The 19,165-nt window shown below is 42.2% G+C and overlaps 2 protein-coding genes across 7 annotated transcripts in view; both read left to right on the top strand.

Annotated features, from left to right (window-relative positions):
• LVRN (laeverin) overlaps positions 1–5,201 on the top strand; it is a 35,557-nt gene extending 30,356 nt beyond the window's left edge. The window contains exons 17-20 of the mRNA XM_039566975.1: positions 736–906; positions 2,441–2,581; positions 3,838–3,913; positions 4,427–5,201. Of these exons, the coding sequence (XP_039422909.1) occupies positions 736–906; positions 2,441–2,581; positions 3,838–3,913; positions 4,427–4,573 (535 nt within the window). The 3' untranslated portion in view covers positions 4,574–5,201. The remainder of the gene's footprint in view (positions 1–735; positions 907–2,440; positions 2,582–3,837; positions 3,914–4,426) is intronic.
• Positions 5,202–10,440: 5,239 nt separating this feature from the next.
• ARL14EPL (ADP ribosylation factor like GTPase 14 effector protein like) lies at positions 10,441–18,419 on the top strand. Of its 6 annotated transcripts, none has more exons than XM_010401267.3 (6): positions 10,441–10,518; positions 12,696–12,774; positions 16,098–16,217; positions 17,311–17,430; positions 17,610–17,749; positions 18,113–18,419. In XM_010401267.3, exons 3-6 carry the CDS (start codon positions 16,107–16,109, stop codon positions 18,333–18,335), a joined length of 594 nt encoding a protein of 197 aa, XP_010399569.1. In that variant the 5' UTR covers positions 10,441–10,518; positions 12,696–12,774; positions 16,098–16,106; the 3' UTR covers positions 18,336–18,419. The 6 variants fall into 6 exon arrangements, with proteins under 6 accessions (XP_010399569.1, XP_019142450.1, XP_019142451.1 ...); XM_019286905.2 differs by lacking the exon at positions 10,441–10,518 and adding an exon at positions 10,575–11,587 and having other exon boundaries at positions 14,571–16,217; XM_019286906.2 differs by lacking the exon at positions 10,441–10,518 and adding an exon at positions 14,571–14,890 and having other exon boundaries at positions 10,575–12,774; positions 14,985–16,217.
• Positions 18,420–19,165: the final 746 nt, after the last annotated feature.

Here is a 19,165-nt window from a genome sequence, read left to right as displayed (position 1 = left end):
TGATGTAGGGAAGCCAAATGTTTTGCTTGTAGCAAAGGGACCCATTTTTCTGTAGGGAATTAGTCCAAAATACCATTAGCTGAAACTGTTTTCAGATAGCCTGCATAGTAGAATACCGCTATCACTGGAAAGTGTTTACAATGTCTTAATATCAGGGACACATCATTGCTACAGGAGAAATTTTCTGGTCAGCCTTTGCATATGGAGCATTACACTGGTAAAGTTTGCATTTAATTTCTGTTATGAAATTCATTGCCATGTTGAGGACTCTTCCCTGGAATGGGAGTAATAGGAGGCTGCCTGTTGCATGGAAAAATGTCCCTTCTGTTTCCTTTTGTGCTGCAAATGACTCTTCCTACTGGATGCATTCACTGAAGAAATTTTAAAAAGGCTTGTCTGGAATAATGCATATATGCAGTGGTGCAGTCTTTAATGGTGTGACCCATTGCCCAGGCTGTGACAGTGGCATTGACACTGTATGCACACAAAATAGTCTGCTCCAACTGCTCTAAAAAATGTTGGGGTTTTTGGTTTTCCTTTAAACTGCATGCTTTTTTAATGCTTAAATCATAAATAAAACCATCAAATTTCTTATCCTTATTTACATTACTATTTTATATTTCCATTGCTGTGTATCTTCTAACTGTAAATAAACATTTGATTTCAGTTGCGCATTAACAGCAGGGTTTGCCTCTACAACAGTACAGTACCTTTTAATCATATTTTGCCTTGCAGAATTCCCTTTTTAATTAGAAAAACAGTCTGCTGCTATGGTGTTGCAGTGGGAAGTGATAAAGAATGGAATTTTGCATGGAAAATGTATAACCATACTGACTCCGTTGAGGAAGATGAAGACATCCTGCTCTATGCCATGAGCTGTGCCAATGAGCCATGGTTACTTTACAGGTGACCTTGATCAAAGTATCTGTGCAGATAGAAGTAAATAATAAGAACAAAAATACTTTATTGTGCAAAGCTGGTGGAGGTTTGCCTGCCACAGAAGCATGTGTCTTGTCGACCACTGGTAAAGTTTTAAAGAGTTTTGTTAGGGAGCAAGTATACAAAATGGGACAAACACAAATAAACAATCCTTCTGCAGATGCAACATGTAGGTCATCAAGTTGTAAGTCCTGACTCCATGTGGGCCAACCAAAAAGTTAAGACATGTATCGAAGAGTCTTGTCCAAATGTTTCCAGAACAGAGTTTGGAACACTGTGTTTATTTTCTTTTACTGGCATCTGTATCTTTCTCAGTAAAAAATGTTCAATTCTCTAATCTGTAATGTTTGTATTACCAAAAGCATTTGTTAAGGAATGGAATTTTGGCAGTGATGGTCTAAAGAATTATCATCCAAGCATTCGCATAAACTCCATGGGTCTAAAGGTGTGGAAGTAGCACTTTCCTCCTTCCAGACACCTACTCTGGTGTGGAGGTCATTTGGGAAGACAGAACAAATATGACTGAGAATAAGACAAGAAGTGTTGCGAAGAGATGCCCAATCAGCTATGTTAATTTCCCACTTAACCTATGATCCTTTATTGCCTTTTTCTTGCAACAGGCCAGCACCATTCCCTGACAAGATCAGGGAGTTTTGATGAGCTTCTTCCTCTGTGTGCCTTAGTAGCTGATAAGCCAATCTGTTTTTTGAAATGCCATCCAGGGAGTTTTTTGGGTCGAAGAATGTTAAGATGTGCTCTTCCTGGCCCTCACAATACTTTGTCCATTATGTTAAGCATAGTGGTGACATGCGAAGGGGAGAAACCCCACTCAGCTACTCTACCCATAAATAAAGCAGCTACCTGCAAGACCCTATGAGAAAATAACTCTTTTTAAAAGAGTTCTTTTGAAAGTAGGAGCATGCAAGGTAAAACATTGAGGCAACAAAGAAAATAATTACTTTTCAAGATGTTCAGGCATTTGCTGCTGCTGACAACATTGGCAGGCACTTCTTGAAATACTTCTGAAATTCTGCCTTAGCCCTCATGAAAAACTCCTTCCTGAGTCTTGTTATAGGGAACCCTATAAACGGGTCACTTTTGTGTAACAGTGTCTCACTGTTGACATACTCTGTAGGCTCCATCTGAGTCACAGTGAAGGGAATCACCTGAAGGTGAGGAGCAGGCTTGTCTGGTAGGAGCAGTTGTCCTTCTGCCGCAAAGATAAGAAGCACACGTATGTCTATTTGACATTCTACACCCTCACTTCACTAAGACGTGAAGAGTCAGTGTGCAAAAACAGGATTTCACAAATGTTGAGGACAAAACCCAAGCTGAATACACAGCTCAGAGTGACACCAACTTTGGTATAACCTTCCACATGCTGATATTTGTTGAGATAGGAATTTTGGTGAACTGGATTATATTTCCAGATTGCAAAATTGTATATTTCCATTGTAAAACAGCAAGTGACAGGTTTATTTCTTTCCTGCTTTTCTAACAGATACTTGCAATATGGACTCAGTGACACATTATTTTCTTCCAATTGTACTTCAGCGATCATCTCACACGTAGTGACTACGGATATTGGGCACCGTATAGCCTGGGAATTCGTTACGGAAAATTGGCCACTTCTAAGTCAAGGGTAAGCAACAAGTTTTGGCTTCCTTTAATTTCTGTGGCTCTTTGGCTTCTTCCTCTGTTTTTATGTTTGAGCTGTAAAATTCAGGTGCTGATTTTCCCTCCAGAGATGGTTTTTTGTAATGACTGATTCAATTAAGTATGCAGAGCAGAGTTTTCAGGGATTCAAATCTGATCAGGGTTTAATACCAAAGAATAGCTCATTAAACACAGAAGACTTTAAAAATTAGCCTGTTCATGACTGTTTCTGTGGTTTTAAGTACTCCTGACAATTCTGACTCTAGAAGTGGGTTTAACCACTAGGATTTTACAAGTGTGGGTATAAAATGCTGTAAACTGTGGGTGTAAAATACTGAAGTAAAATCCTCACCTCTTTTCCAAAGAAAGTATGAAGAGATTGGGGATTAGAGCATGCAGGCATGCTAGCGCTGCTAGGATCAACTACAGTGTTACTCCCTGACTTAAATCTTAACCTACCTCCAGCCTACCTGTACTGCTGCAGGGAAACAGCAGGTGAGCTTGGGCTACCTCTCTTGAGCAAAGCAAGTCTTTTGATGTCTGTTTGAACACTCCCTCTCCCCTTGGCAATGAAGAAAAGCAGCAGGGCTGTGACAGAGTACACATTCCAGCTGCTTTTGATGGCAGAGGAGGCCACTGTGATCCATTAGTGGCAGCATAACCAAAACCAGCCATTTGAGAACATTCAAATGTGTAAATTATTGCTAATGCTAGAAAAGACAAGTTGTAGCAGATTTGTGTCATACCAACCAACTTGTTCCCTGACAGAGCTTTTCTGTGTTCTAAACTGATGAGGATTTTGCTGGAAAATTGACCCCTTAATTTCAAACTAAAAGAATAGTGCAAGTGTTTATTTATACGCCACCCTCAGGATAGCAACAGGAACACCAGCTTGTTAGGCAAATTACTGGTTAGCCTTTCTAGCTCGGTTTGGCTGTATGGGCTCAGAGAGATTATCTATTTCATGCAAAGAATTCACATTACCAAAGTACAAATACCAGATCTTACTCAGAAAAGAGAATGAAAGGTAATTATCGTATTTCATGCAGTTCAAGTGTCTAAATGGGATATTAATGGTAGTTCTTTAAAAGAGGGAAAACAATCCACAGTCGCAAACTTCAGCTTAGTTGGTATTTGCAACATAGTGAATAATAACTAAATAGTGGGAGTATTTTCAAATGAGATGAACTGTAGTATATTTGCTAACATGCTATTTGAAGGACCTTTATCTCAATTTTACAGATATGGGCAGGAATTACTGCATGATGTACTAAAAGTCATGGGAAGATTTGTCAAAACAGATGTACAGATCCAAGAGGTAAACCAGAGAAGCATTTAGTCTCAACTTTATTGACAGTTTGTAATATACCAGCAGTTGGGCTGCTGGCATGTTAGGTTGTCATACTGACATCTGTATAACTTCTCATATTGTTCAATCATTGCTTCCCCTGAGTATTTCTTTACTATTCTTCAGTCCTCTCTTGTCTTTTGCCTATTAGACTGATGAGAAAGATTTCTTGTTCTGTGATTGTAGAACAGGCAGCACAAGAGGATTCTTCTACCCAACTAGTCCTAGACAGTGTGGTACCACCAGTACCAGTGAAGTTGTCTGCATTTGAAAGGATTTTTAGAGGAACAGCAAAAGGGCACATTCTTGATATGTAAGGAGCTTTCCCATGTTAGTGTAAATCAGTAACCTTGCCCCATCCCCTCTTTAGTCTCTGTCATCTGCCCCTTTTCTGTGCATGTCTGTTGAAAGCACCTGTCAGGCACACAGTTGCTTGCTGCAAGTGAAGTTACATGAACTAAGATCACGCATTTATTTCTTCAGTTGCAGGTTTTTTATAATGCTACTTTGGAAGAGGATGAGAGAGAGGCTATTACTCTGCTACTGGAATCTGCAAAACTTGAAAATATTGAAAGGAGAAAACTACTAATCGAAGTTGCCAGCTGGTTAGAGAAAAATGTAGATGATTGACTTGGAAAACAGTTTCCAGTATATTATATGTGATTCACTATCATATTGGTATTCATTATAAGCTGTAAGTAAAGGTAAAGCACATTTTGAGTCCTGTGGTTGTCTTCCCACTGGAAAATCTGGATAAATTAATTCACAAAGAAAAGAAGTATTCAGGAAAAGAACTTATAAACATATTAGTATCTTATATCTAAAAAAAATTCCTCCTGAATGAGGTCTTAGGGATGCATTGCTAATAATAATCTAACATATAGATACAGTCCTGAATCCTTTGGGGTTTTTTTCTGAATATCCAAATGAAAGGTGTGCTGCATATTTGTGGCAAAAACATGTGAGGAAGCTGAAAAACTTTATATTCTGTTTTGTTTCATTTGTACAATGATCTATAATCTGTCTCCACTTCTATGTTTTTAAATTGCAAAGAGGACAATAATTTAGAACAGTGCTGTGAAACATGAGCTTCAGAATGACTCCAGATCTGCAGAGAGGAAAAGACCAAAGAATCCCCAAATTTTAATATTAATTAAGAAATTTATGCCTTGTCATTCAAACTTTGTTTTTTCTTAGCAGGTCTGTACTTAATGTGTCTACACTTGTGTTTGATCAGCAATGTGCTTTTGAAGAGACCCTGCTGCTTGTCTCCATTTAGCATGCTTCAGCCCCCAGCATGGTCTTGGAGTGTGTGAACTGGACTATTTTTGGATAAAATTTGTCTAGGAGATGATGAGTTCCTGGTGTGCGACACTGGATGGTCATTTTGTCCATGGCACTAGTGTGCAACTAGTTCAAACTATCCCTTCTGGAACATCACTGAGGTGCTCACTGATCATAGAATCACTGAGTATGCTGAGTTAGAAGGACCCATCAGAATCATAGAGGCCAACTCCTGTGCTGTAGATACAAGGTTAATCACCTTGCTTACACAGCATTTTGGAGGTGTCAGGCAAAATTCAGTCCACTAGTATTAGGAAACCATATTCGCTTGTCCTTAAAAAAACTATGGGATCCTCAGTCCATGCAACTCATTTATTTGTGAGGTAACAGTATTATGACAAAATTACAGTACAGGTGATCAGTTAACATGTAATGGATCACAAAACACTGTTATGTGGGAATGCAGGAGACAAAATAAGTTAGAATACTGCTCTATGAAAAGACCAGAATAAAACCCAGACATGTTAATACAAAGGATTGTTCACTGGCATCCTCTAAATACATTTCAGAAAAACACTGCCATATTGACTGCACTGAATGTCCTCTGCTCCCCGCAGCTGCAAAGAAAAATTGAAACTATTTTGAGACTGTTTAAGAACCCCTTTATTGTATGGGAATTACCAACTAGTGACACAAGTTTGTGCTGGGAACAACTGATCTAGTTAAAGATAATACCAAAGAAAATTGCATGCATTCTTGCAAGTATTCTTCAAGTTGATTGAGAGAGGCTGTGGTGAATTACAGCGGTTTTATCATACAACCTGTAGGACAGTTTGGGTTGGAAGGGACCTTAAAGATTATGTATTTCAAATCCCCCTGTCATAGGATGGGACACCTTCCACTAGAACAGGTTGCTCAAAGCACTGTCCAGCCTGGCCTCGAACACCTCCAGGGATGAGCTGTCCACAGCCTTTCTGGGGAACCTGTGCCAGTACTGAAGCTGTTTTGCTTCAGCATTCTCTGTGATTTCCACTAGTTAATCACTGGCACTGTATGCCTCATCAGGTGGGCTAAGCAAAGCTCAAGAAACATCCCATAAATTTACCTTATGCCTAGTAGGTTCAAACTATTTCTTTGCAACCATGAGCAACCACTCTTCCTTTCTAACCAGTCTTCCATGCTTTTCTTACTTTTTTCTTCATCCTACTGAATAAAACATTTAATTTGAAGTGCCAATATGTAAAAATGACTAGAAGAAGTTTAAATAAGAAGTTATTTTCAAGTGATGGCTCCTGACTGTGAGGCCCTCGTTTTTAACTTTTATATTTTTCAAATTCTATACTGTTTAGTGTGTGACTCTGAAGTTTCTTGCAGCCTGTTAATTTCTGCTCTCTCATGCTAGGTAGACATAACAAAGCCTCCCCGGGCCTGCTCTTCAAGGACACCCAGACCATCCTAGGCCCAAAAAGTATAAACCAAAGAAGCTCTAAGGGGGGCAAGCAGAGGGGAAATTACATCATTAAATGGAAGCTTTAATTGGAGAATTAACCCTGATGTGCCAATGAACCAAACCTGTAAAAGTGTGAAGAACTCATGACCTGTCATCCATCTTGGGATCCATCTTGGCAGTAGCCTCTGGCTCCCCAGGGGGCACCTCTGAAGGCCTTTCAAATAAATACCTACCTTTATTCCCTTATTCCTGTCTAGTCTCTGTTTTTAGGTGGCCTCTTAAGGCATCAACTGCCTGTCTCCCACTGACAGTCTGTATTTCAGAATTTCAGCAGTTTTCATGGCAGAGGCAGAATGGTGAAGGTGATTGCTAGGCAAGCTGCCTGAGTAGGAGCACATCTGAATCATTTCCAGAATCCACACATTTGCACTTGGTGGCTGTATCAGTGGCAGCTCTTGCTGCTGTTGAGTACAAGCTGAGTAGAGAGGTTTGGAGAGTGGCAACTGCTAAATGCAACAATGGAAGAAGAGGTGCATGGGAAGAATCCAGGGCAAGCTGGGAATGCTGCTTTATTGCAGAGAGAATTGGGGTGAAAGAAAGTTCATTGGAAATTAATATGAGGACATCAGGAAATGAGCTTTAAGAGTACTTATGCAGACTGTGTAGGTGTTATGGGGCATGTAATTGTGAAGATGTGCATGTATGGGGCAATTTCCAGTAAAAATGGCTTTGTCATTGATAGATAGGATGCATTCAGTAGGCCCTGAGTGGGGAAAAAAGTAGATAGATGTGAAAAGACAAGCTTTTTGCTTTAAGTCCTGCTCTCTGCCTTCAGAGTATGGAAGTCAAAAAGTTACACTTGTTCTGCCCATATTGTATGCATGTGTGACAGGCCATCAGACTCATGAGCTGGCAAGGATGCATGCCAAGCCCAGTGGAGAAGGAGACTTTGGAGCTGTTTAAATCAAGGTTCAAGAGCACCAGCCAGCTTCTCCTCTGTATCTCCTGGCACAGTTGTCCTACTGCCCCACTGGGTGTGCCCCCTTTCCATCCTGGCACCCCAAGAAGCCTCCCAGGCAAGTGAGGAGAAGGCAGCTTGAGGGGCCTGGGTGGCCAAGGCACAAGCCCCACACCATCTGGCTGCACTGATGGCACATTGATGAGGTGGGTGGAGCAGCCTGCTGCTTCTTTCAGGGTTGGTGCAAGTCCCAGAAAGGTGACCATCGGGTAGGGAAAAGGGATGTGGGCTAAAAAGCCAAAAAATGAACTGAGATGTGGCCTTGCCATGTTCCTGCTGTGCGGTGACTCACAAATTAAAAAGAGCTGTCACCTCTGCATCCCCTGATTCAAAGCTGCAGGGGCTCTTCCAGAGCCAGGTGTGATGTATGGACTCAACCCCTTGGCCAAACTAACGGTACTTGGGTCCAGAGTCCAAAGGCAGCATAGGCCTAGACCAGGCTAAAACTTCTCTAGTTCCAGTTTGTTCTCTGGTAGCCCACGCAGGAAAAGGGTGACATGGTGACCATTAATGCCATAAACTTGTAAACTGGAACTGGAAATATATGATTAACACAAGAACAGTAGACTCACTTGTCAAGGAACAAAGGGGGTTGTGGGTACAAGGAGTCTCACCTTTACCTTTTCCGTCACTTGTAATTTGACTGTGAGCCAGCTGCTTTATCCCATAAATATGACAGCCTAAGCGAGCCTCCTCTGAGCTCTCTCCCTGCTAGGGAGCTAGTAGCATGGGGGTGACCTCCACTGGAGCTAGGACACCTCTCAGGATTGCTTCTCAAGGTTGAAACACCCTTTACCAGCTGCACTGGTAAGTGACCAACATCGTGCACAACCTTGTATCACAGCACATTTAAGACTGTGCATTGCTAACTGTGAATCACTATTGTATCCTCTGTGCAGTAAATAACAGAATGAACCTATCAGTAAGCAACCATTTGGTAAGTTTTGCTTTCACAATATCTTACTTCAATAAAACCACTGTTGCTGCTGCGTTTGGTGATGGTTCTTTAAGAGGTCAAAACCTTCCCTGCGCCAGAGTGACAGTGGGCTGTGGTCTTCGGGAGGGGTCACTATCTGTCATTCTTTGTGATGGGATGAGACAAGGACCTGAGTAGGCAGAGGGGGAGGCTGACCTTAGCTGGCTGTGGGATACTCGTCCTGATGCAGTGTGGTGGCCAGTGACCCTATGTTACAAGGAACAAAGAGAGACCCCTGGTAGGACAGTCCCTAAGATCAGAGATTCCTCCCCAGGTTAGGGTGAACAGAAGAGGCTTCTCCCAGGATGCTTTGTTCTGTTAAGGTATGCCAGTTCCGCTTCCTTGGTTGGCCCTTGGCCTCCTCACCCTTTGTTACCTAATATGTCCCTGCCCTAGAAGGTTCTCCACTCCCTGTTCCCCCATTGGCCCTTGCCCCTCACCACTCCCCCAGAGCTTCTGCACTGGCTCCCATCCCCTAGTCCTTGCCTTTGTACCGCCCCCATGCCCTCAGATCATTGGTCTCTGATGTTCCCTCCGCTCCGGTACTTGGACCCTTCATCGTTCTGCGTCTTTGTCCCTGGAACCCTTCATGATGTGGCTGCAATAAACTCCTCCCATGGAACTCTGTACGGAGACTCTTCCTGCCTCTTTGCCGTTGACCCATTTGCCGGAGCTATCCGTGCGTGTGCACGCGTGTGTGAGCGTGTGCTGCTCCTGCCAAGCGGCTTCGCTTTGGAGATGCTTTTAGGAAGGTTGCAGCACCTTGTGCTCCGGCACCGCAAAGCCACAGCACCCAGCTAGTGACAATGCAGGAAGAACATGAGGTGAAAAAGCGCATGTGTTGTGATAAAAGAGCAGAGATCGCTTACCAGCTATCATCGGGGGCATGTTGTAGTTAAGGAACAGCACTCCCCAATTTAGTGCTCCCACTGAGACTCCAAACCACATGCTGCCTGCTCATTCCCTCCTTCCTCCTCTCCTTGCAGACTGATAGGAGAGGAGGCACAAAAGGCAAAGATTACAAGTTTCGATAAGAACAATTGACTGCAAACAGCAATGAGATAAGAAAACAACAGTAACGGGAATGATACTAACAACTGACAGTACAAGACAGATTCACACAGAAATAATACCTGACCCATCCTTCCACCAACCCTGGGAAAGACCTCTTCGGAAAAGACTCCTTTCCCCTGTCCCTGGCGGTGCAGAGTAACACCCATAACATCAGTGTCCTGGACATGCCCCCTCCTCATTACTGCAAAAATTAACCTTCTTCTAGCTGGAACCAGGACAAAATGGACTTGACTTTGGGAAAATAATTTGATTTGTTGCTATTAAAATAGATGTCTAATATTTGTAGTCCATTAAAATAGCCTTTGACAGTGAGAAACAAAACCAAAAATTAAAGCATCACCATCCCCCCACCCTTTCTTTTTCCCAGGCTCGTCTTCACTCCCAACTCTTTCACCTCCCCTCCTAGAGCAGCCCAGCGGGAAGGAGGAAAGCAGGTGGAGGTCAGTCCCGAACCACTCCTTTCTGACACTCCTTCCTCCTCACTGTTTCTCTGCTCCAGCGCAGGGCCCCTCCCACAGACCGCAGTTCCTGTGGCGATCATCCCCCACCTGCCCGGCCGTGGTGCTCTCCAGGCGTTTCTCCAGGCGTCACTCACCTCGGCGCTCGCACCGCTATTCCTCCCGTTGCGCTTTCCCCTCGCTCCTCTGCTCGCCGGGGCCTTTCCTTGGCGGGCTTCCCCGGGCGCCGCGGGGCTCGGGCCGGCAGGCGGGGGCGCTAGGGCGGCTCTCGCAAGGTGCGAGCGATCGGGGCGGCCCGGGAGGAGCGCGAGGCAGGCGAGTGTGGGCGCAGCAGGGAGGGAGCAGGGGGCAGGAGGGGAGCTCCCGGCGGCAGATGGGGATGTGCCCCCGAGGCCGAGGAAGCTCTGAGGGCACGGAGGCCATACGGTGGCACCTCTGCTTTGGGTTGGTCGCACGGCGTGGGTCGGTTTGCCTGTAGCAGCCCTGAGGGGTCTGTCCGGAGCTGCAGGGCCGGGCCGCTCGGCAAGGAGGATTTACAGCCTTCTCTGGCCAAGGGGAGCTTGTTCTCCTCTGTTGCCTCACACAAGCCTTACGCGTTCTCTTCTGGCCATCTCAGCCACAAAAATAATCTGCCGGACTTTCATGTGCTTTCCCCCCGGTGTGTTCCGTTCCGTCCCTCCCACCCCAGCCCATCCCATCCCTTCCTTCCTAGTAAATGTTGCCGATTTGAACGTGCAGGAGGGGAAAATGAAGAGGCAGAAAGACTTGATAAATCTGGTGGTTTGGCAAAACCAGGGTGAAGGGAGGAGGAGGAGGAGGAGGAAGAGGAAGGGAAATTAATTATAAAATGGGAGGAATAGCATTGTGTCAAAATTTTAACAAATCATAGAGATTCAAAGAACTCCTTCTCAATAGGACAAGAATACCACAGATGAATTGTTTACACTGGAAAATGTGGGTTTTTTCCTCTTCAGCTATCCCATTTTTCTCCCTGTAGGTGCTACTGAGCACACTGTGGGCAGGGTGCGTTAGGCTGTTGGAGGAGCGATCAGCTTGGTTTGCAGAAAGCTTAAGAGAACTTTAACACATTTGCTCCCTAGCACCACCCTCCCCCCAGCCAGGGACATTTGTATTGTATCTCCCCAGGTGTATTTACAGTCCCGTGCTCATGGTGGGGAAAACTTCTTCCTATAGGAAGCCTTAGGAGTTTCGCCTCTGAAATCAATCTCTCTAAATGTCACCTAAGATTTTAATCCTCATATGTTTACATCCTTGTAGTTCAACACCCACCCAGCAGAAGCTTTTCTGAGCAGATTGTAGGCTACATGTTATCATGTATGCCATGATAACTCATTCACAAGCAATTCAGAAAAAGTTCAGATACGTAAGTATAATTAGCAAAATGGAAAGAGGTATTAAGCATAAGATGGTTTAATTACAATTTTTATATTGATAGAATTAATTTCTGTTTTCTCCATCAAGTAGTTAATGGAGAAAGAAGAACCTCAGAAAAAATTATGAGAATAAAACAGGTTGTAGGTTTTTTGGTTTTGGCTTGCTGTTGTGTAAGTACCCGGGAGATTGTGAAATTTTTTTTCCCCCTTGAGGGATTTCTGGTTTATTTTTCACAACAAGAACTCCAGCAAACACACTGTGAAGCAAAATGAAGGTACGCGTAGCAGCATTTACATCACCTAGCTAAGGTCTGCTGCTTGAATGCTGTGTATCATCTTTTGGTTTTAAAAATGTTTGGAGGTAAAGAAAAATATGGTGAATAAAAAATCTACTTGCCCTCAGTCTGGGTTATAAAATACCTCAGAGAATGGGTGGATACAGCTGATTAAGATAAAAAGACATGTTGGACTATTTGTCTAAGCCACAAAAGGAGAATTTATAAGACTTGACAGTTTCAGATGCTTATTAGGATTTAGCTGTGTTCTAGAGAAGAATAATGAAAGCCATTAGTGATTACAGCAAGCTGAAAATTGGCATCTGGAGGTATCAGGAGAAGACTGCATTGTCTGCACAAGTGCAACAAATAAACCTGAGAGGCAGCAAGATGAAACATGAGGTTGCATTTCACTTCAGTAACTGGGGAGCGTATTTACTTTGACTTTTGGAAACGGTGAATAGAATTGAAAACACTTTGTCTAAAATGGTAAAGTGTTTCTTTACTACATCCATGCCCTAAAAATATCTCGCTTCTAAAAAAATGCAGTGGTCTATTACAGGATATTTTTGTTTACTTACCTTTAAGAAAAAAAAAGCTCTAAGAAATACATTTGCTCTGTTGTTCATAGATACAAATGAGAAATGAGAACTCTCATCCCAGTTTATACAATTTCTCTAGTCCCACTTTTTGTGCTAAGTACTATTTAAAAGGCATAATTAATGAGACAGAAAGTGTGAGGTCCTTTAAGACAGTTACCTGGCACTGTCTTCAGCCTGCTTCTCTGGGGAGCACTATTTTGATTATTTGTCTTCTGTTTCAGTCACTTTGGGGCTGATATCATACAAGAGGAATTGTGTGCAGCAGTAAATCTAGGCTGTGTCATTCCCCTCCTCTCTTTGGTAAGTACGATTTAAAATTATGGAGAACCTCCTTGCTCTCTTGCTGTCTGCTCTGAACTGAACATACATCCTTCAGAACCACAGGTTTTCAGAAGGTAAGTAAGTACCTGGCAGTTCTCTTCTGACTGTTGTATGAGAACCAGAAGATGCACATGATTTTATAATTAACTGTTTAACTTCAGCCACAGGATCCCTCACTTTCAGATACAGCAGGAGGTGTCTGGGTTTGGGAGGGAGAACTCATGAGGATTTGTGTTATTTTGAGAGGGATGCATTTGCTCCTCCAGACCCCTGTTAAAGAATGGGCCATTGCGCTGTCATTATGTTTTCAGTGTTCTGGTAAACCAGATGAATTACAAGAGATAAGACCTATTTCTTCATCTGGTCTGTGTTTCCTACCTGGCTTCAAGGCCGTTCTCTGAACATACATGCACACTTGTGGCTGTGAGAGGAGGCACAGAGTAGATGCCAAGTGGTCTTTCCACAGCTCTACAGTTCAGTCCATAGTTGATCTGAGAAAGATTAATTTATTCCCATTCTTAATATGGCTGGCATCAGATGTCCTATAGAAATTCTGAGATCTGTACTTGAATGTGCCACAAATTTGACTGCTGGTTTCTGAGCCCACAGACATTTCTGCAGAACTAGGCTGTGAGAAAGGTGGGACTGTTGCAGTGGGTCTGTCTAATCCATGTGGACATAAGGGATTAAAGCCATAGGGACAGCATCTTATCTTGTCCTGGTGAAAGTGATGAACATCCTCATATATCTCAGCCAGAAGGTCTCCAATGGCACAAACAAATGCAACTTGGAAACAATGTGCATTCACTCTGGCAAGCCCTGCAGAGACACTAGCTTTAGGCTGCTGAGATCAAACAGCCTGAGCTATCTGGAATGCTGGTCACCACATTTCACACCAGCTGAAACATTTAGTCGTGCAATCTGCAGGGATCATAAGCAGAAATATGAAATTCTTGAAAAACCAGATATAGAAAAATATTTCTTTTATGAGAGTCATAAACAAATGTAATTCCTTCCAAATCCCAACAACTTCTGAAACTGTTCTTTGAGCAGAAACATCTGTGTCATGGATAAGACTCTTATTATTAAAACACAGCCTCTAATTTTCTTCCTCCCTTACTTTGCTTTTAGCCTGGTCAGCTGTTTCAAGGCTCTGTGCTGAAATTGTCAGTTCTCAGCCATGCACTGTAGCCACAATGGGATGTTAATCTGTGGATAATCAGCTCCAGAAAAGTACTTGCTGTATTCAAAAAGCATGGGAGACCACAGGTTTTGGTGGAGGAAGAATGCAATTGGTGGTTGTCCTCAGAGTTGAAATTTTTACAGAAGAGACCAATGTTCAGTGCATTGCCCCTGGATTATCACTAGAGTCAAACTAAAAATAGTAGAAGAAAAAACTCTGTTTCAGGACCAAGAATACTTTCCCTTGGATAATTAGGTTCTGCAGGCTTCATTGTGGATGTCTGTGTCTCCCTCATTTCCCTGTCTCCACTCAGAACACACTGTGGAGGATAATCAGTCCTGTGAGTCTCACCTGTTTCTGAAATTTGCTCACTTTCCTAGTCACATTCTGCTTCATTTTTTTGGTATCTCTCCTGAAGATTAAAATTCAACACTATATACTTAAAGTATATGTATGTGGAGACAAAAATATGCTACATTATCTGTATAGGATATTTTTGCTAAGGTGCAACAGCATTTTAAACACGTCTGTGGAACAAGATGCTTGTTCTTTTTTGTTAGTATTTAAAATGATTTTGTGTGTTTGGTTATAGATGACACATGGAAACTCCGCATGCTTACACTGGTAGCTGCTGATGCTTGTTCTGCTCCTGAACCCTGCATACTGTGATAAAACAGGCATGGATGATGATCATGCATACTCATAAAGTGCTTTAACAATGCTAGATGTATGGTTGGACACAAGAGGAGATGTTGGAAGAAAATCCTTACCAGGACTCCAACTTGACTGCAAATGAAGAGCAATACTCATCTTCTTTAGAGTGTTGCCCTTCATTCTTTATTCATTTATGGACCCATAACGAATTTCCAGTAGGAAAGCAGGCTCCCCAATCCAGCAAATATTAATTGCCTGGTAACAGAATTCCTTTTCTAATCCTAACATGATATTTAAAGCAGTTGCTGTCAAGCATCCCATTGTGACCAGTGTCACATCCATCATTCTTCAGGTTACTGAAGAGAATGGGAAACCCCCTCAGAAACAGCGTTCAGCCAGTTTCACCTCTCAAAAAGACATCCCCTCCAGGTACTCCGAAGTCAATTCCTTCTTGTTCCTGTTCTCACTGTGACTGTTGCCCTGCAGGAAGTGGCTGCAAGAGAGTCCAAACCTAAGGCTTGGACTCCTGCTGGTCCTTCAGCACTGGTGAAACAAAGTCCTTCTCTGGGACAGGGCTGGGGCAACAGTCCTGAAGTACAGGGTAAAGTGACAGAGATCACTGTGCTACCTTTCAGAGGTAATGGGAGAGACTGGGCAGCATGCAGGGAAGGGTTGGAGGAACTCCAGAAATTTAAAATTATTTCTGGTTGTGTTTGGGGTTAAAGTCTGAGGTGCTGGTACTGTATATATTGCATAAAATGTTTTAACTAAGTAGCTGCACAAGGTTGGTAAGAAGTAGCTAACATCCATCCTGAAACTGTGTTGATGGCAGAGAGGTGATGGATGGCATTTGCAGGGTAAGACTCTCAGAACCCACAGGCCTCCCTGGGGTACTTTGGTAGCAGAGTGAGTGATGGACGTTTTTCTGTTAAACCTAAAAGGTACACATTCTACTTATTAAAAAAAATCTTCCACAAAGGAGTGAGATTCAAAAGCCAAGCAGCTTACGTTTACTCCGTTGGTTGAAATCCCCGGGAAGAACAGTGAATCCGCAGGGAATGTCAGCGATGGGCGCAGCTCGGACTGCCGCGCACGGCTGGGGCAGCAGTGCCACCTGCGGGCCGGCGCGGGGACTGCGGCCCCGCGCTGCCGTGCGCTCAGCGCCGCTCCGGGCCTCGGAGCCACACGTGGCAACAGCCCTCCCGAGCTCTGTGTTATTTAAACACTGCCGGTTTTCCGACCTTTGCTGAGCGAATTATGGAATGGCTTTGGTGATAGAGCTTTTGTATATGCTCATGATATTATTTTAATAGTTTTAAAATCGAGCCTGTTACTGACACATATTTTGTTTTGCATTTGCTGTTGATTAAGAACACATAAAAGCCTTGAATGGATATCACCTGCTTTAAATTACAAGTCTTTATACTGTTGTGTATGTCTAACAAATATGTGCGTATTTCACAAGGGTGGTCAAATGAGTGATCTCGTGGAAGAAAACTGTGAGAAGAGCTATTCGTCCCAGGAAACATCTGCAGAAAAAAATGTGTCTCCTGCTAAGGACTGCTCAATAAGACACAGAAAATTGGTATGACTTCTCCAGTACTATTTTATTATCAAGATACTTACCATTGCCTTCAATTTCTTCAGTCATTACAAAGTTAAAGAGCTGGAGTCAGGAGGAAATATCAGTAACAACAACAGTGAAATGGATCAAGTTTGCAGTGAAGTGATTTAGAGGGCTAAGGGCAATTCTAAATAAGTGGGGAAATAGGAGAGTAGTCTTAGAGGGAGGACTACTGCCATAGTTTATTATTTGTTTGCAACTTAAAATTGCATTATTTATGATCATGAATGATGATGATGCTGAAAATCTACCCTAGAGTCCAAAGCAGAAATGTCTGACTAATGTAGTTACATGAGCGATTGCCCTGTAGGTTTTCAGGAGGATGCAGCTGAAGATGCACAGCATCAACCACCTAGTAAAAAAGTGTACTCAAGTGCATGGATATTTCTGAATCACTGTATCAGCAGATTGGGCTGAACTGTCACTGCTTTCCCCATGAGAAACAGTGAAAGTGCTCAGTTGTTTGTGGAAAATCACTGTGGACTCTGAAAGGAATGACACCCTCCAGGGAAGCTGAGAGATGGCAAGGCAGCTCCATTTACATAACAGGAGAAAAGATAAATTTGTATGTATTTTTGTACCTTTACATAATGAATGACAAGTGTATGGTCAAAGTCCACAATCATTGTCCAAAAGGAAATTGTTTGACATGATGCTTATGTTTGTTTGCAGTGACTTTAGAAATAGCTGTCAACATACATGGGCTATGTGGAATGGTAATACAGAGATGATGTTTTAACTTCTGAAAGTATCCAGCAGTTTTAGCTAATTGCAAACATGTTCTCCATAAAATTGGCAGGAAAATGCTTCCTCCTATTCCTCAGAAAACTGTGCTCAGTTGAGCTTCTTTGTTTTTGTCTGTGTGTTGGGGTTCTCTTTCATATTTCTCACTTGTGAAAATGCTTCGTAACTGCGTTAGTTGCTCCTTCAGGCATTTTTATTGCCCTGAGATTGTTTGGACAAAGATAGTTTCTAGGCATCTGAGGGAACAGTGAAAATAAGAGTGAATCCATTTGAGATGCTTATAATCATAGTACTTGTTTTTTCATTTTAGATGAAGAACAAAACACATAATTCTGCCTCTCACATGACAACTTGCGAACTCCATGCCACTGTACCAGAGTCATGCATTCAGAGTCATGATTGTTCCATCTCCGGTCAGGATGCACAGTCGGTAAAAGGAATACTTGATTAATAGTTAGACAGGCAAACATTTTAAACAATCAATATAATCTTAAAAATTACCAGGAATATTAATTTTAATGTCATTCAAAAGCCAGTGAGGACACTTGGCAGCTAATAAATATATTTTCCAATTGTACTAATTACAAACTTTCTGTTGTTTATTTATAGCAAAAACTCGAGAAACAATTAAAATGCTTAGCCTTTCAAAATCCAGGACCTCAGGTAGCTGACTTCAATCCTGAAACTAGAAAGCAGAAAAAGAAAGCATGCATGTCACAGATGAAACAAAATTTTTTTTATGAGTCCAAGTAAGACCTCCGATTTATTACATACTTTACTTTAAAAAATGGCCAGTAGGCTGTTCACTGAATCTAAATGAAATTACTAAAAGCATTGTATTTTGCAGAGCAATTTCTTGTTACACTTGAAAGCTGTGTTGGGAAAACAAGGTTTTACTGTGTGACTTTAAGGGAATTTTGATATAGTTTGGTATGCATTCATTTTTTAGTACCAATGGCTATTGCAAATAGGATATAATGCTGGTATTTAATTTTGCTGTGAGTTTGTTAAAGACTAAATATTCATTGCATAGATGTTTTCCACGTGTATTTGGTTTAGTCTCTGAATGCGTTGAAGCATTCTCTGAGAATAATTTTTGTTCTATTTCACAGATTTACAAAGAAGTACGACAAACATGGCAGGCTGCTTTACAATGACATAGATTTATGTGACTGCCTGGAAATGGACTGCCTGGGTTGCTTCTATCCTTGCCCCAAATGCAATTCAAACAAATGTGGACCAGAATGTCGCTGCAATAGAAAATGGGTTTATGATACAATTGAGACTGAAGCAGGGGATGTGATCAGTGTGCTACCATTTTTTGTCCCTGACTGATTATGTTCCGATAGTTTTTGTGCCTGAACATTGTTCTTTTTTCTTCATGTTTTATTAAAATAAGTCTTGATTTTATTAATTGTCTTTAGTGAAGCACCTGGCAGTGGTGCTTGTGCATCTTTATTGCCTGCCTAACAAACGTTACCATTCTCCATCAAGTAAAAGTATGCATTTCATTCTTCCTCTTCCTTGTGAGCTTTGCTGAGGCACCTAGTCAATCCTTTCTAAATCTTGACTTTCTAAAATTGAAGGTGTTTGAACTGTTATGGGAAGATAATTTTCTTACCCTGGGAAGCTGAACCCCATTACTTGTAATGAGGTTTTTTTTCTGATTTCTCTGCTTGTTAGTTTACTCAGATGTGTGACACAGCTCTTTCTTTTGTGTAGGCTTGTCCAAGAGTCTTTTTATCCTGATGTATTCATTCCTCATATAGGCGAGGCAAGAGGCATTTGAGATAACACTGTTCTTTGAAATGAGGCCACTACTTACCATGTTCCTCTATATATTAAGCAAAGGAGAGTGGAAACAGCTCTCTCTCAGCAATTCTTTCTTACTGCCCAGGCTGAAAGACTGAAACCAACATGTTCAGTCAGCACTATTTTCTTACAGCATTTGGCACATTAAGTGTCCACCTGTTATTAATTATATGGCTAAACAGATTGGATATTTTTCCTTCTGGGCAGAAAAGTCTCTTTAGTTCCAGAAGTTTCCTCTTCATGCAAGACACGACAGATTTTAATAACTTATACCCAGTCTTCTTATGAGGCAGGTGTTCTCATTCATGATGGACCCTTTTTGAGGAGTGAGGGTCCCTCTGCATCTTGAAGAA

Source organism: Corvus cornix, chromosome Z (genome assembly GCF_000738735.6).
Source record: "Corvus cornix cornix isolate S_Up_H32 chromosome Z, ASM73873v5, whole genome shotgun sequence".
Taxonomy (NCBI): domain Eukaryota; kingdom Metazoa; phylum Chordata; class Aves; order Passeriformes; family Corvidae; genus Corvus; species Corvus cornix.
Note: the sequence above shows the minus strand (reverse complement) of the source record. Positions and strands in the feature narration are given on the sequence as shown.